General features: G+C 58.6%; 2 protein-coding genes across 6 annotated transcripts; both read left to right on the top strand.

Moving 5' to 3' along the window:
- Positions 1 to 129: 129 nt before the first annotated feature.
- AKT1S1 (AKT1 substrate 1) lies at positions 130 to 8,510 on the top strand. Of its 3 annotated transcripts, none has more exons than XM_082367656.1 (5): positions 130 to 282; positions 4,210 to 4,595; positions 5,698 to 5,775; positions 5,869 to 6,038; positions 7,452 to 8,510. In XM_082367656.1, exons 2-5 carry the CDS (start codon positions 4,217 to 4,219, stop codon positions 7,593 to 7,595), a joined length of 771 nt encoding a protein of 256 aa, XP_082223782.1. In that variant the 5' UTR covers positions 130 to 282; positions 4,210 to 4,216; the 3' UTR covers positions 7,596 to 8,510. The 3 variants fall into 3 exon arrangements, with proteins under 3 accessions (XP_082223782.1, XP_082223783.1, XP_082223781.1); XM_082367655.1 differs by lacking the exon at positions 130 to 282 and adding an exon at positions 822 to 924; XM_082367657.1 differs by lacking the exon at positions 4,210 to 4,595 and having other exon boundaries at positions 189 to 282.
- Positions 8,511 to 8,710: 200 nt separating this feature from the next.
- On the top strand, positions 8,711 to 15,563 carry PNKP (polynucleotide kinase 3'-phosphatase). 3 transcript variants are annotated; one of them, XM_082367640.1, is made up of 17 exons: positions 8,711 to 9,231; positions 9,324 to 9,441; positions 9,697 to 9,860; positions 10,500 to 10,546; positions 10,887 to 11,195; positions 11,966 to 12,045; positions 12,125 to 12,182; positions 12,275 to 12,382; positions 12,763 to 12,834; positions 13,874 to 13,922; positions 14,040 to 14,284; positions 14,372 to 14,468; positions 14,545 to 14,606; positions 14,885 to 14,994; positions 15,074 to 15,161; positions 15,247 to 15,308; positions 15,390 to 15,563. In XM_082367640.1, the coding sequence occupies exons 3-17, from the start codon at positions 9,710 to 9,712 to the stop codon at positions 15,505 to 15,507; spliced, it is 1,656 nt and encodes a 551-aa protein (XP_082223766.1). In that variant the 5' UTR covers positions 8,711 to 9,231; positions 9,324 to 9,441; positions 9,697 to 9,709; the 3' UTR covers positions 15,508 to 15,563. The 3 variants fall into 3 exon arrangements, with proteins under 3 accessions (XP_082223766.1, XP_082223765.1, XP_082223767.1); XM_082367641.1 differs by having other exon boundaries at positions 8,732 to 9,441; positions 14,040 to 14,110; positions 14,192 to 14,284; XM_082367639.1 differs by having other exon boundaries at positions 8,711 to 9,441.
- Positions 15,564 to 16,118: the final 555 nt, after the last annotated feature.

Below are 16,118 nucleotides of genomic sequence, written 5' to 3'. Positions count from 1 at the left end.
GTTAAAGGTGGAGCGGCCAGTGCGCAGGCACAGTAAAACAGTCCTAAAGGAGAAGTAAACAAGGGGGCGGGTCCAAGAGCTCCACCCCCTCGCTCAAACTGGCTCCGAAAGGCCTACTCCTTTCTCCATATTGTGTACTGGCATCGAAGCCAAAGAGATGCCATTTTGCTCGAGGGCACGGACAAGGCCGGTCAGCTGCGGCCATGTTAATGCGGGGCAGTCCCATCTCTCTGCGGGGCGCGAAAGCAAGGTCCTGGAAGAGCGAAACAGTTAAAGAAAAAGGTGAGAGGAGCTGTACATCCCACGAGGCCCCGAAGGACTCGGGTTAACGGGATGAAGCCGTCAGTATCCCCGGGGACGAAGCGGTCCCAGACGAATTCCTGAGTCACCGGCAAGAGAAAGCGTTCTGAGCCGCCATATTGAAGCTGGGCAAACCGAAGCAAGAAAGGATGCCATGTTGGATCTTTGCCAGCCTTGGTGCTGAGGGGGATAGGCTGGAGAGAGAGCCCATATATACATTATGGGCAAATGATGCCAGGCTGGTTGCCATGTCATTAACGGGCCCTGCTTTCCACCAGTTCTGTGGAAGAGGTTATTATGGGGGAGGGACGTTAGGTCGCTTGCATTAGTATACTGTGGTCCTGAGTGTGCGTGCGCATTTTCCCCGTATTTATTGGGGAAATGTTTCCGAGCAAGCTGAAGCTTTTCTTTCACCATCTTTCTTATGGGCACCCTGCCGTCGCTATTGCCCCACTGTGATCCGGCGAAGCCCCCGTGGCCGCCATGTTGGTCTCGGGCGGCCGGGATAAGGGAGGCGGAGTGTGCAGATTGGAGGTGGGCCAACCACGCGGAAGTGACGCAAGGCGCCGCCATGTCTTTTGAGGGCGGCGACGGTGCCGGGCCGGCCATGCTGGCTACGGGCACGTGAGTGGAGGCGGCGTTGTGAACCGCGGTGTGGGGAGAATTTGGCAGTCCGGAGGAGAGGGGCGCAGGGAGGGCGAGCCGCTCGCGGGAGGGGTATAGCCAGCGTAGATCAGAGGGCAGAAATCGCCCAGTGACCCTACGCTGAGCGCTGGAAAGGTGTCGCCCGCGGGAACCGTCGTGTCTGACCCGAGACAACGCTTAGACAGCCTTATCCTCCGGTCTCTAGACCCACTAGGATCTTTACTTTGGCCGTGGACCATGTCCACAGGGTCGGGGGGTTACTCGGTGGGGCCTCGGGGCGCCCCTCACCCGTCCAAAGGAGGGACTTCCGGTCCTGGCCCCCACCTGGGCGGGCTTTCCTGTTTTCTTCCTAGAGAAGTGGGTTTTTCCCTGGACCCCCGGGCGAAGTGGGGACTCTGAGCGGTAGAGAAAGACCCCAGACATTAACCTGCCCCCGGCCCCTGGGTGCATCCTCGAGTTCCTCCCACCTTGGGGCGGGGGAGGGGTTTACTTCCAGTTTGACAGGTGGTTGGAGGGGACTTCGCTAGCATCCCTCATTCCTTGGGGGGCTTTTCCTCTTTCCTCGTCTCTTCCTGGAGTCACTTTCCTCACTTCATCTCCTCACCTCATCCTAAAAGGCCAGTCACCTTACCTGTCCCTTCCTCCTCCTGTGGAGGACAGGTCTTACCTCCCTCTCTCCCTAATCTTGAACACCTCCATTTGGGGGGAGGGGGGATCTTCCATCTCTAAGCTCCTTGGAAGATACAGGACTTCCTCCGGAAGCTGAAGGGGTGGGAGACTCTCCTGTGGGGTACTTGGCTTGGCTACTCTCCTGTTGGGTAACCGACGCCAGAGAGCTCCCAAGCCTAGGCAGAGAGGTCTGAATGAATCACCCTTCTCCTCTTTGAGGTGTGTGGGACACTCATGACCCACTCACTCCCACTTCACTCTTTTCAGCTATTCTAAGCTATAGGAGTTTGATCTGCTCTTAGAGATGTCGTCTAAGAGAGGAGTTGAATCTTGGTGTCCCAAGGGAGTGAGAGCCCCCTGGCCTAGCACTACAAGGCTTTGTGACATTGGACCAGTCATTTCCCTGCCCTGAGCCTCAGTTTCCTCCATCAGATGGGGATGACCCAAGGAGTGGCTGTGAGACCCTGTGCAGCTCCCAGTTCTGTTGGGTTTTGGAGTCAGGCAGACAGCAGTTTCACCCCACTTCTGCCCTTTCTAGCTGTGTGCCTTCTGACCAGTGCCTTAAGCTCTCTGAGCCTCACTTTTCCCATCTGGACTAGGAGATCATAAATCTTTCCTCATAAGGTAGGCAGGATGGCATTTGGGATTAAGAACAGGTTGCCAGATCCAGGTCCCAGCCGTCCATCTCTCTAGCTGAATGACCCCAGGCAAGATATTGAATCTCCCCGGGCCTCCATTTGCAACTGTAAAGTGGGGTGATCATAGCTCCTCCCTCATAGGGCTGGTGGGAGGGTGGAATGAGATTGTTGATGACACACTCGGGTCCCTGCATAGCCTGTGGGAGGTGTGGTATAAACTTGCTTCAGGGTCTGTCAGGACTGGTACTGGTTGTGCCTCACTGCAAGGGCATTGTACTCAGTGAGCTTCAACTGCCTCATATGTAAGGTAACAGCTCCCACCTTTGTGGGTCAGGTAGGAGGGGAGATGACAGGTACAGAGTTCCTGCACAGAGTAGGTGCTCAGCAAACACTGGCTTCTATGATCTTGAGTCACAAAGGGCCTGCGAATTGAAATCAAACTTCTACAGCCCTGGAGGGCTAGATCACAGCCCTGCTTGAATCCCTCCAGTGACGGGGAGCTTGCTGCTTCTCTGCGGAGGCTCCTCAGCGGCCCAGCAGGCCTAGCTCAACCACTGGTTTACAGGGAGAAGACAGGCACAGAGAAGGCCATTCAGTGGTGCAAGGTCACACAGCAGTCAGGGCAGGAAGCCAGGCCCCTTGTCCCTTGTTCTTCTCACCTTGTAAGGGGATGCATCCAAGCAGATTATCTGCTTAGGGCAGACCTGTCCTGGGGCCACGGATCACTGACCTCGGGTTGCTCATACTCTGATGGAGGAGGCAGCCAGAGGTACAGCTGTCACAGGCTCGTGTGACATGAGCTATAGTGGAGGTAGCCCAGGGCATTGTGGGTCTAGGGAAGGCATCTGATCCATCCTGCGGGTCAGGGAAGACTTCCAGAGGACCTGCCGGACAGTCTTGTAGGAAGTGCAAGAGCTTTGTGGGCAGAGGACAGCCAGCACCCCATTTTCTGCTCAACCCCCGCTCTCTGAGACCTGGCATGTGCTGGGCAAGGCTGGTGTCTCAGAGATGAATCTGACAGGGGACGCCCACACTGGCTGGGGAAATGGATGTGGATCTAGGCAGTGCTCCCAGGGGGATATGTGCTAGAACGGGGGTCACTCAGACATTGTGGGAGCCCACAGGTGGGGAGGGGCCAACCTGAGCTAGGGGTGAGTGCAGGAGTGACAAGTACATGGACGACAAGTGGTCCAGGCAGAGGGGGTCCACCTTGACTGAAGGAGCGTGTAAGGCTGTGAGGCCGGGGGCAGGCCCTCCAGTGTCGGGCTGAGGGGCTGTGACCTTGTCCTGGGGATGCGGGGGAGGAGCTGAGGCAGCTCCAGGGGTAGAAGGACCCCCTGGGGGGCTGTGTGCCAGCTGGACTGGAGGCTGGGGCGATGGTCCAGGGCAGCACCGTCCATCAGAAATATGATCTGAGCCACCTGCATAATTTCAAATCTTGTTTGAGCCACATTAAAAAAGTGGAAAGAAAACAGATGAAATTCACTTTCACCCTATATTTTATTTAGCCAGCATAAATAAATGTGATCATTTCAACATTTAATCAACTTCAGATTGCTCATGAGATATCTTACATCCTACCTTTTTGTGCTAAGTCTCGAAAACCCCGAGTGGATTTCACACTCGTGGCACCTCTCACTTTGGATCAGTTACATCTCAAGTGCTCCCTAGTCACATGTAGCTGATGGCTCCCGTATTGGACAGGGCAGGGCCAAGAGGAGAGAGCGGGGCTGTGGGGACGAGGGATGGGGCTGGGGGCTGAGGACAGGGCCTGGAGGGCTGGACGGGGAGGAGCCCTGGGGGAGTAGGGGGCTGGGGGAAAGATGCGGAGCTCAGCTGGGATCAGGTGGAGAGGAGGGATGGGGGTGGAGTCCAGGGGCTGGTGGACACACGGGGCTGGGTGTGGACGGCGAAGTCAGCCAAGCCTCAGCCCACTGTGTCCTGCTCTGCCCCGCAGGGCGCGGATGGCGTCGGGGCGCCCCGAGGAGCTGTGGGAGGCGGTGGTGGGGGCTGCCGAGCGCTTCCGGGCCCGGACGGGCACGGAGCTGGTGCTGCTGACGGCTGCGCCCCCCCCGCCCCCTCGCCCGGGCCCCTGCGCCTATGCAGCCCACGGTCGAGGGGCCCTGGCCGAGGCTGCCCGCCGCTGCCTCCACGACATCGCCCTGGCCCACCGGGCTGCCGCCGCCGCCCGGCCCCCCGTGCCCCCACCAGCACCGCAGCCGCCCAGCCCTGCACGGAGCCCACCCCGGCCTACCCTAGCCAGGGAGGAAGATGAGGAGGACGAGGACGAGCCAACGGAGACAGAGACCTCTGGGGAGCGGCTGGGCGTCAGCGATAATGGAGGTGAGAAGGGCAGGGGCAGGGGCCGGGGTGGTTCTTGGTAAGTTACCTCCTCAGTGGGTTTTTCTGGAGGGGTACAGCTTGCTTGTCTCTGAGCCCTAATGTTCATGGAAGCTGCAGGCTTGCCTGTGACTCACTCTGTGACCTTGAGCGAATCATTTCTCTTCTCTGAGCTTCAGTTTCCTTCCAACACGTCCGGGGGCCAGCTCTGTGCTGGGAGATGCTGGGCACAGAGAAAGCCAACTTGGGGTTTTTTCTCTAGGGACTCTGGGTCTGGCCAAGGAATTGGAGTCCTGACATGAAGCAGTGCCCTGTGGAGGCCATGGCGGGGGAGGGAGCCTCCTGAGCCGGGTGCATGAGTAGAACAGAACTTGTTTCCAAATCTGGGGTGCCTAATGCCTGTGAGAGCAAAGACAGGAGTTAAAGAGGAGTCAGGGATACAAGCAACAGCCGAAGAAGCAACTAGCTGCACTGGGGGAAACGTGGAGGTTGGATGCTTCCCAGAGACTGCACTGTAACATTAGGGCTTTGAAGAGTGAGTAGGAGTTCTCTGGCAGTGGGTGGGTGGGGGATCCAGTAAGTAGTTACTCATTTGTTACTGCTACTACCAATGGCTGACTTCCTCACTGTTGCTGGAGAAACCCTCATAGAGTTAAGGGCACAGACTCTGGAGCCAGGTGGCCTGGGTTCAAATCCTGGTGACACCACTTATTAGATGTGGGACTAAGGGCAAGTGAGTGAATCTCTCTGTGCCTCCGGGTCCCCATTTGTCAAACAGGGATCATAATCATCTCATATTTCTCTCAGCCTGTATTTTGAGTCAGTTTATCCCAAACAGATCTTACAGATTTCATGTTCGTCCAGCCAGTTGCTTTCACCTGGGGATGTACCACATAGAGAGAAACTGGATTTATTTCTGCCGAAGGCCAGTCAGATAACCAGGGGAAAGGTGTTCGTGGCAGAGGGAATAATTATTCCAGAAGCCCCGAGGCTTGCAAGGGCCTGGCCAGTGCAGGGAACGGGGAGGCGGTGGCAGTGGCTGGAGTCTAGAGCGCATGGAGTCCAGCGGGACTCAACTGGCCTGGGCCTCTAATGCCATCCACAGGACTCTTTGTGATGGACGAGGATACCACGCTCCAGGACCTGCCCCCCTTCTGCGAGTCAGACCCTGAGAGCACGGATGGTGAGTGTCACAGGCTGTCCCCATCCCTGGAGAGGGGGGTGGGGAGCTGGGAGGAAGGCAGGGACAGAGGCTGAAGTCCACCTTCTCTCCCAGATGGCAGCCTGAGCGAGGAGACCCCCGCTGGGCCCCCAGCCTACTCAGTGCCCCCGGCCTCAGCCCTGCCCACACAGCAGTACGCCAAGTCCCTGCCCATGTCCGTGCCCGTCTGGGCCTTCAAGGAGAAGAGGACAGAAGCTCGGTCATCCGATGAGGAGAACGGGCCGGTGAGGGGCAAATGGGAGGTGGGGAGGAGGATGTCAGGAAGGGCTCAGAGCTGTCTCCTCCAGGAAGCCCTCGGACGTGGATGCCACGTTTCTCAGGATTGATCCTCCCCTCCTACTCATAAGGCTGGCTCTTGGGCTAGAGCCCTGCAGTTTTAACTATCGCAGCCTTGTAATGTGCCCCAGTGCCTTGTAGAGAAAGCAGCCTCTCCTTTCCAGGAACAGCTCCACTTATAGAATACGTGGTCTGCACAGGGCACAAGTATTTTAGTATCCCCTCCGGATGGGGAAACTGAGGCTCAGAGGGGTCAGGTCACCTTCCACCCCCACCCCACATATTCCTGGCCCCTCCTGGAATTTGTGCCACCTCCCTTGTCCTCTGTTCCTCCCTCCCACACTGTCCTACACATGGAGTTCCTGGGCTGGCCTGGGTGGGTCCTTATCTCCCATCACTAAAGCTCCCTGAAGCAGAGGGGAAACTGAGGCACTGAGAATACACATGACTTCCTGAGACTCAGCCCGTAAGGGGCAGCGCTGGGATTGGAACCTAGCTTACTTTTGGAAAAGAGCTATGGACTTGCAGGGAGGAGGCCTTGCATCCCATGGTTCCCCCTCCCTGTGACACCTCTCAGTGTCCTCATTTACAGACTAGCAGGGCCCATCAGCTGCTGCTGTCCTTGTTTGTCATTGGTGGAAACACAGTTAATTAACTGAACCTTTGAGGCCTGAGTGCTGGGTCCTGGGCTGGCCTCCGAGAGGGCCCGGGTCCAGCTTCTGTTCGTGGCCTCTCCCATTCCGCTGGACGTCAGGCCCAGCTCAGGGTGACAGGGGCCCTAAGGGAGGTAGTACTAGGTGCTGGGGCTGCAGGCAGAATGACAGGACCCCTCCCCAGTGGAGACTGACAGGGAGAGGGCTCCTTTCTCTACGACGCTGGTGACATGGTCGTTCACCCTTCTTTAGCAATCACTATGCTGATTATCTCAGACCCTGTTATCAGCCCCGTTTTTCGAAGGGGAGACTGAAACCTAGGGAGGTAAAATCCCTGTTGACAGCTAGTGGGTGGCAGAAGCCTGATTAGAACCTGACTGAATCCCGAACCCGGATCCTTAGATGTGAGACCCTCTGGGTGCACACAGCTGTGATGGTCAGCAGACAGGCAGCACTTCCACTATGTGGAAGGACGGCGGTGAGACAGGCCTCTGTGTGTGCACATAGGAGGCCGAGAATGGGGGGAGGAGAGGAGCAGGAAGGTTCTTGGAGGAGGTGGTGTTTTGAGTTGGGTGGCAGAGCCCTAAATGGAGCAGGACAGGGTGAAGGGCCTTCCTGGCCGTAGGCATCGCAGGGGCAAAAGTGCTAGGAGGGGACCTGGAGCCCAGGGTGTAGGCTCTGACCCCGTCCGTGTCGCCGTTCCCGCAGCCCTCCTCGCCGGACCTGGACCGTATCGCGGCGAGCATGCGCGCGCTGGTGTTGCGGGAGGCCGAGGACACTCAGGTCTTCGGGGACCTGCCGCGGCCACGGCTCAACACCAGCGACTTCCAGAAGCTGAAGCGGAAATACTGAGGCCCAGGGAGCTTCCCGGCCCGGCGTCCGCCCCACCCCCACACTACACCCCTGCCCCGCCCCCGGGGCCCGCCAATCCGAGTCAGATCCGGGACCGGCCTCCCGGGCCACCAGGATTGACCAGCCCCTGCCAACCCCCGCCGCCCTTCCAGCCCACGACCGCTCCCGCGCGGATGAGCGAGGCCTGTCCAGTTTCCCGATTGGGTCTGTTTTCTCTCTGCCCAGCGACAGATTCTTTCTATTAAGGGATTGTCTCGCTCCCCGATCGGGGCGTGGCTAGTTGGCCAACTCCGTCGTTTTCTGCCTAGCAACAAGGGCTTTGCTCGCACGGCATTGGCTCCATTCCTGAAAGAGCACAGTCAAGCTCCAGGATTGGGTAGTGGCCCTCGACTTCAGCACAGTGAACGGGCAGCTCCTTCACTTGATTGGCTCGAACACTGTAAAGGGCTTGACCAATCTCCCGACAGAGCCATCACCCTTCCTGAGTTCCCCCACCTGATTGGCTCCACTTCTGGGGGCGTGGCCAACCCTCTTCCTGTGCCCAGGATTGGCCTGTGGCCTTAAATTTACGTTCTTTACACTACTGGGGCTGGGGTCGTCTTTTGCCGAAGTCCAGACAATTGTCCCTCTGGCCCCCTCAGGGATGGCCCGATCCTGTTCCTGCGTCTGACACCCTCTCATTGGTTCCATCCCACAACAGCCTGCCAATCAAACCCGTCCTTGCATCCAGGACGTTACCAGCTCCCGCCCCTCTCCCCCCACCCCCACAGGTGCCTTAAAGGGCCCTCGTCCACCCAAGGTGGGGGGCAGGGGGCCTCACTCTCCGGCCCTGGTGTGGGGGAGAGAGTGGAGGGTCGGGATCGGGAGTTGGGAGGGGCGCTCTGAGATTAAAGAGCTTTACCTCTGACAAATGAGTATGAGGTGTGTTGTGGGTATTCATTTAACATTTTCTGGAGCCAAATTAGCAGCGTCTCATTGCTTCTCAGTGCAACGCTGGGAATGGGACTCGTCCCCATTTTACGGACAAGAAAAGAGAGATTCACGGGGTGGGAGGAAGGATTCCATTCCTGTATGATCGTGGAGTCACAATCTTCAGGGCTTTGAGTGTTGGGATCGGAATAGTTTAATGAGTCAGTCTCCTGAGCCCACATAGTGCCCAGGAAAGCCAGGAACCTCCAGCTGAGGCCGGGAGTTTTCTGACTAACGTAAGACAGCTGGAGGTTAGAGAACAAGTGGCGCCTGGTCCGAAGATGTAAACGCGGAATCCCCATGTCCCATCAGACCACCACCGATGGAATGCTAACAACAGACAAAACGTAGGGCAAACTATCACCTAGACACTTTTATAAGTTATTTACATGTACTAACTCATTTAATCTTCCTAGTAACCCCACAAAGTGGAAACGATTATCCCCACACTGTAGATGAGAAAACTGCAGCATCCAGGGTAGGGTTGCTGTCGGGGCGGGGTTTCTTCGACTGACAATAATCGTAACGAGAATTTCCTCCCGCTATAACTGTCTCCGGCAAAGGGAATGAAAATTAGAGTTCAACGTGGAAAGAGGAAAAAATGTGTGAACAGGGAATCTACCCCCCCTACTGGCCTGCGTCTCATACTGCATCAGGAGAGATGAAGGTCAGAGCAGCGGAGGGACCTTAGGGGCACTGTGTCTGGGAAGGGGTGGGGCTTATGGCCAGGCGGAGCCAATGCCCCGCCCACTTTGGTAGGACGAGTCATTTCCGTCCGCGGAGAAACAGAGGCAGCCGCCGGCCGAGTTGCGAGCAGAGCGCCTCCGGCAGGCCCTCCCTGGTCGGAAGCGGCGAGTGAGCCAAGCGGCGGGCAAGGGTGAGTGTGGGGCCGAGGCGAGAGCGCTAGAGTTTCTCAGCCTTTGCCGTGGGAAGTTGGAGTCCGGGGTTCCGGAGGGAAGGAGTGGGGCGTCGTCGCCTGGGAAACGGCGCGAGCCCCAGGCCGGCGAGTGGGTGGGATTTCCGGAGCCTTTAGCGGATGAAGGGAATTCCTGGTGTAGAGGGTGAGAGGAGGCGGGACTTCCTTTAGCAACTGAGGGCTGCCGCTCAAACCTATTAACCTACTTTCCTTTAGGCCGGCTCCCAGGATGGCCAAGGTGGAGGCCCAGGGCCGCCTGTGGCTGGAGAGCCCCCCTGGGGGAGCGCCTCCCATCTTCCTGCCCTTGGGTGGGCAAGCCCTGGTGCTGGGCCGGGGACCCTTGACGCAGGTTACCGACCGGAAGTGCTCCAGAAACCAAGGTGGGCAGGGAGGAGCCTGAGCTGGAGGGGGTGTGGTCCGCTTCAGGAGCGGGAACACAATCAATGGGAAAGATAGTCCAGGAATTGCGTGGTGCAGCCAGTCCTAAAGTTGGTAGGTGGCATGTGGGGAGCACAGGAAGAAAAAGGTTGTGCCTGACCTGGAACTAGCCAGACACCTTGGGCGGGAGCGGATGGAGTCAATCCCGAGACACTTTGTCACTGGGAAGACGATACTCACAGGCCACCGGGAAGGCTTGAATCAGGCCACGACCCTTGTCAAGGAGAGAGACGATCCTATGGAGAAAAGTGCATATTGCTAAGCAGAGATGGGTGGTAGCGGGCCAAGCCCAGAACCTGCATCTTGCCAAGGTCTGCGTTGTCAAGGAGAAGCCAATTCTATACGGAAAAATACCTGCCCTGCCCCTAGGCGAGGACCAGTGACACAGGCAATCGTTAAGGCCTTTATCTGGGTACTGCATGTCAAGGAGTGAGCCAATTCTACTTAGAAATAAACTGCTTCCTCCTGCCGGATGGGTGCTGTAGCCCCATACTGTGGTCTGAAGTTGGCCATGCTCCCCAGTAAGGAGGGAAGCAGTCACACAAGGATTCAAATCCTGACTCCACCCCCTCAATCCTCAGTGGAGCTGGTCGCTGACCCTGAGACTCGGACGGTGGCAGTGAAACAGGTACCAGTTCGTTAGCAAGGGGCCTGGGGGTGGAGTGGCGGTGGGGGGTGTGGAGAATCGCCACCCAGCGGGGAACAGGCCCAATTGGGAAAATCTGATTCTGGGAGGGGAACAGGTGTGCCTGTTTCAATGTGGTAAACATCCATCCCCGTTTAAATTGGGTAAGACTGGATGCTTATAACCTTCCCAGAGCCCTGATTGGTGGTACAAGGTGAAGAGGCGGGACTTAAGGATCTGATTGGCTGGTGGAGAAAGGCGAGTCCTTTCCCGGGTTATTTGATTGGAGGAGGTTGCCGCTGGGGGTGGAGCCAGTTTGAGTCCTCCCTCTCTCTCTCTACAGCTGGGAGTTAACCCCTCAACTGCCGGGACTCAGGAGCTGAGAACAGGGTTGGAGGGTTCTCTGGGGGTGGGGGACACGCTGTATTTGGTCAATGGCCTCCACCCGCTGACCCTGCGCTGGGAAGAGGCTCGCACGCCAGAATCCCAGCCAGACACTCCACCAGGCACCCCTCCTGTGGCCCCGGAGGAGGAGGAGGAGGAGGAGGAGGATGAACAGCAGAAAAAGCGGATAAGGAAGTCATCCCCTGGCTGGGAGAGCTTCCAGAAGCTGCTAGTGTTCACGGCACCTGGTGTGAAGCCCCGGGGCAAGGTGAGGCCCAAGCTGGGGACTGAGGGAACACAGCCCCTTATATGCAGTTAACACCCAAACAAAACTTAGCTCCTGTTTGGATTTTTATGGCTATTAGCCCTCCGAGGTGAAAGAGGCCAGGGGAAGAGACTGGGTCGGATATGAAACCCATTTTATTTATTTATTTATTTTAAAGAGGAAGGCCTGCCTTTTTTTTTTTTTTTTTTAAGTATTTGTTTATTTATTTATTTATGGCTGTGTTGGGTCTTCGTTTCTGTGCTAGGGCTTTCTCTAGTTGCGGCAAGCGGGGGCCACTCTTCATCGCGGTGCGCGGGCCTCTCACTATCGTGGCCTCTCTTGTTGCGGAGCACAGGCTCCAGACGCGCAGGCTCAGTAATTGTGGCTCACGGGCCCAGCTGCTCCGCGGCACGTGGGATCTTCCCAGACCAGGGCTCGAACCCGTGTCCCCTGCATTGGCAGGCAGATTCTCAACCACTGCGCCACCAGGGAAGCCCTGAAACCCATTTTAAAGATTGGAATACTGAGGGGCTCAGGAGGAATAGGAGGTAGTAGAGTGAAGATTTCACTCTCTGAACTCAGTGTCCGAGATGCATCTTTGCTGTGCCTTGTCCTTACATAAGATGTGTAGGCCCGCTGTGACTCAGGTTCTCCATCTGTAAGGGGTGGGTGGTAATAGTCCCCAGCTTGCAGGGTTGATGTGAACCAGCCTGTGAGTGAGGGGGATCAGAGGTGTAACAGTGCTGTTCTTCCTCTTTTCTGGGTAACGCCAGGTGGCCGGTTTTGATCTGGATGGGACCCTCATCACCACACGTTCTGGGAAGGTCTTTCCCACTGGCCCCAGTGACTGGAGGTGATAAGAGACAGGAGGAGGGGGTGGGTGAGGTGCACTCCGGGCTCCACGTCACGTTGCTCTTCCACACCCGCCCTAGGGTCTTGTACCGAGAGATTACACAGAAGCTCTGGGAACTGGCCGCCGAAGGTTACAAGGTGTGTGTGCGCGTGCGCGCGTGGTGGCGGGTTCACAGGGCAGGTCCGGGCCTGATGAGGAGGGCGCCGGCTGACACCCGTCCGCTTCCCAGCTGGTGATCTTCACCAACCAGATGGGCATTGGGCGCGGGAAGCTGCCAGCGGAGGAGTTCAAGGCCAAGGTGGAGGCTGTGGTGGAGAAGCTGGGGGTCCCCTTTCAGGTATGGCTGTAAGGGAGGCTGAAGGGCTATGTGGAGGGACAGAGACTCTGAGACAGGGCTGGGGGGGGGAACAGGGACCCAGAGAGAGGGGAACAGAGACAGCGAGATGGGACAGAGGGAACAGAGACCCAGGGAGAAGGTATGACATGGTGAGCAAGTTGGAGAGGTGGGGGGAACAGAGACCCTGGGTGAGTGGGGTGTGGGCCCCGGGTGGGGTTATGCTGACAAACCCATTGTAAGTAGCAAGTTCCAGGGCACCGGGCGCTCTCCTTGGATTGGTGAGGGTCAGGGTAGCATCCTTGGGACCCATGTGCCCTTGAAGGACTCTGGGTGCTGGAGGAGGAGCCAAGGATGGTGTCTAACCTCTGCCCCACCCACAGGTCCTGGTGGCCACGCACGCAGGCTTGTACCGGAAGCCGGTGATCGGCATGTGGGACCACCTGCAGGAGCAGGTGAGCTTCGGACTCCCAATGGCTCTCCTTTTCCCTCTGTGGCCCCTTGCTCTCTGCCCTGCCTCTCCACTCTGGGTCTCTGGTGCATGACCTTCCTCTAATCCCCTACCCTGGGCTGGCCTTCTCAGTTTCTTTGCTATCATGTCCTAGTGTTGGTATGTGAGGCCAGTGCTCACAAACTGTGAAAAACAGTGGTGGAGAGAGAAGTCACTCATGGATCCATTCATTCGTTTGGGTGTGCGTTTGTTCTGAAGTTCAACAGCTTCTTGAGCTGAAAATATTAGTGAACAAGACAAGCCTGCCTGCTGCCAAATCAGGGAGGGTGCAGACTATAAATGCATTGACGGATGTGTAAAATAGCAGAGTGAGGATGAGGCAGGGTGTTGGTTTACCTACGGAGCTCAGCGAAAGCCTCTCTGAGGTGCCCTTGAGTAAAGATATAAAGCTGCTGAGGGAGGGAGCCATGTGTGTATCTGAGGGGAAGAGTGGTCCAGGTAGGAGTAACGCCAAGAGCAAGGGTCCTGAGGTGGGACCGAGCCTGGTGTGCTCATGGGCAGTGAGGAGGCCCGTGTGGCTGTACCTGAGTGGCTGAGGGGGAAAGTGAGGGGTATGAGGTCGGAGAGCAGGGGTCAGGCTCTCAGGCTTCGTGGGCCACAGCGAGGTGGCCACCGGGAGGATTGGGAGGAGAGCGTCCGGAGCCGCGGTAAGTGGGAACTTGCGCCCTCTGGCGGCCGTTTGGGGAACAGACGGGCGAAAGTGGAAGCCAGGAGACCAGGACGGAGTGACCAAATATTCCAGAGACGTGCTGGTGGCCAGGATCGAGTTGGTGGTGCCGGCAAAGGGGGTGAGAAGTGGCCGGAGGGCGGGGCCGACAGGATTCGCTGATGGATTGGGTGTGGAGCATGAGAGGTTAGAGATAGGCCTCATGTGGGGCACAGACCAAGCTGAGCATCCCGGCAGGACCCGTTAGTGCTCTGGGGGGGATAGATGTGTGAATAGGTTCCTTACTGCCTGTCGTCTATCACCTGTCCCTCCCCAGGCCAACGAGGGTGTGCCTATCTCCATCGGGGACAGCGTCTTTGTGGGAGGTAAGGGCCTGGGGGTGGGGAAATGTGTGGGTCCGCAGGGCTGATGCAGGTGGGCTGGGGACCCCCGTCCCCAAGGTTCCTGGTGGAGACGGGTTTGTATCCTCCCATGTGTTCCAGATGCAGCTGGACGCCCAGCCAACTGGGCCCCTGGGCGCAAGAAGAAAGACTTCTCTTGCGCTGACCGCCTGGTGAGGCCCGCTCTATCCAGTCCCTGCCCCCCCCCCCCGAGCCCAGCCACTACCCAGTCTGACGTGTGCCCTTGCCCCCAGTTTGCCCTCAACCTGGGCCTGCCCTTCGCCACGCCAGAGGAGTTCTTTCTGAAATGGCCCATGGCCCGCTTCGAGCTCCCAGCCTTTGACCCGGTGAGGCCCGAGGGGTGGGCTGGGGGCAGAGTGGGGGGCATGCAGGGATGGGGAGGGGGTCTCGCTCATCATGTCTGCCCCTCCCAGAGGACCGTCTCCTGCTCTGGGCCTCTCTGCCTCCCTGAGTCCAGCTCCCTCTTAAGCTCAGACCCCGAGGTGGTTGTCGCCGTGGGATTTCCTGGGGGTGAGACTCCTGCCCCCCAGAAGCCCCAGCCCTGCTCCGACTTCTCAGGCCCCCACTAATGCTGCGCCCTTCACAGCTGGGAAGTCCACCTTCCTCCAGGAGCATCTCGTGTCGGCCGGATACGTCCACGTGAACAGGGTAGGACCTCATCCGCAGCCCCTCCATTGGTCTTGAGTCCCTCCCCTCCGCCCCCCCCCCCCAGAGCTGTCCTCTAGGTCTCTGCTCCCCCGGCATCTGTCCTTCTTTCCGGCTCTGCCCCCTGCCCCCAGGTCCTCTCTCCAGGTCCCTGCCCCCCTCTCTCTGCCTTTCACCCCTACCCTGGATCCCTAATCCTGTATCTCTGGGTCTTCCTCTCTGGTGCTGTCCCCTGGGTCTCCTGGCCCCCATCCGTGACCTACTCTTTCTGGGTTCCCCAGGACACTCTGGGCTCGTGGCAGCGCTGCGTGACCATGTGCGAGGCGGCTCTGAAGCAAAGGAAACGGGTCGTGATTGACAATACGAACCCGGACGTCCAGAGCCGGGCCAGGTACTGGGGTCCCAGGGGAGGCCTCTGTAGGGTGGGCCCCGGGCCCTTTGCCAGCTCCCCACTTCCCCGGCCCCCACAGGTACATCAAGTGTGCCCGAGACGCAGGCGTCCCCTGCCGCTGCTTCCTCTTCAGCGCCACCCTGGAGCAGGCACGCCACAACAACCGGGTGAGCCGGCCCCTGCCTCCCCAGCCCCCCCACATGCCCCGTCCCCCCGCCCCGGCCTGGCCAGCCTGACCTCCGCCCCCCGCAGTTCCGGGACATGACGGACTCCTCTCACATCCCCGTGACCGACATCGTCATTTACGGCTACAGGTAGGCGCCGCGGGCAGGGAGGGACGCCAGGTCGAGCCTGTACGTGGGGCCTCACCTCCACCCACCACCCTCTGCCGCCAGGAAGCAGCTCGAGGCCCCCACGCTGGCCGAAGGCTTCGCCGCCGTCCTGGAGATCCCGTTCCGGCTCCACGTGGCGCCGCAGCTCGAGCGGCTGTACCGCCAGTTCTCAGAGGGCTGAGCCGACGCCCACCCCCCGCCTGCTCCCCACCCCACAATAAATGTTCTTTTTCTTCATGCTTGACCAGCATTTTGCTCCCAGCCGGGCTGGGAGCACAGGCCCACCAGCCCGGTCTCCCAGGAAGGCACTGCTGGGAACTTTGCCTCAAGCTAAACACTCAGCCCACCTTGGGGACAACTGCCTCTTGTGGACGGGGGTTCCGGCTTCTCCAGGCTGCGGCTGCTGGCGCTCCAGATGGCCGCCAGGGCATCCTGGCTGGCAGGGCCCGAGTGGAGTTCGCTGCACGCAGCTGCCAGCTGCAGAGCAAGCTCAGAGTTTTAGCAAGATGTGACCCGAGGCCAAGAGTTGGAGCTCAGATTCCGTGAGAAGTGAGGTGCTCTGCACGCTGGACTTGAACCCCGGGGCTATGGCCTGGACCTGCAGCAGCAAAGGGCGCCTGAGAGCCCGGCCAGGCCTGCGGCACGCCACCAACAGCACGGGACTGGAACCGGCCTAGCATTGCCTTGTGTTTGCTTCCAGCTAAGTGAGGTTTGTGGAACCCACAGGGCAAGGAGGGCAGCCTGGCAATGCCGGGAGTCGGGGGCTGCACCCCAGGAGCAGCCAGCCAGCTG

This window comes from Balaenoptera borealis (assembly GCF_965194805.1).
Source record: "Balaenoptera borealis genome assembly, chromosome: 19".
Lineage (NCBI taxonomy): Eukaryota > Metazoa > Chordata > Mammalia > Artiodactyla > Balaenopteridae > Balaenoptera > Balaenoptera borealis.
This window is presented reverse-complemented; position numbering and strand designations above follow the sequence as displayed.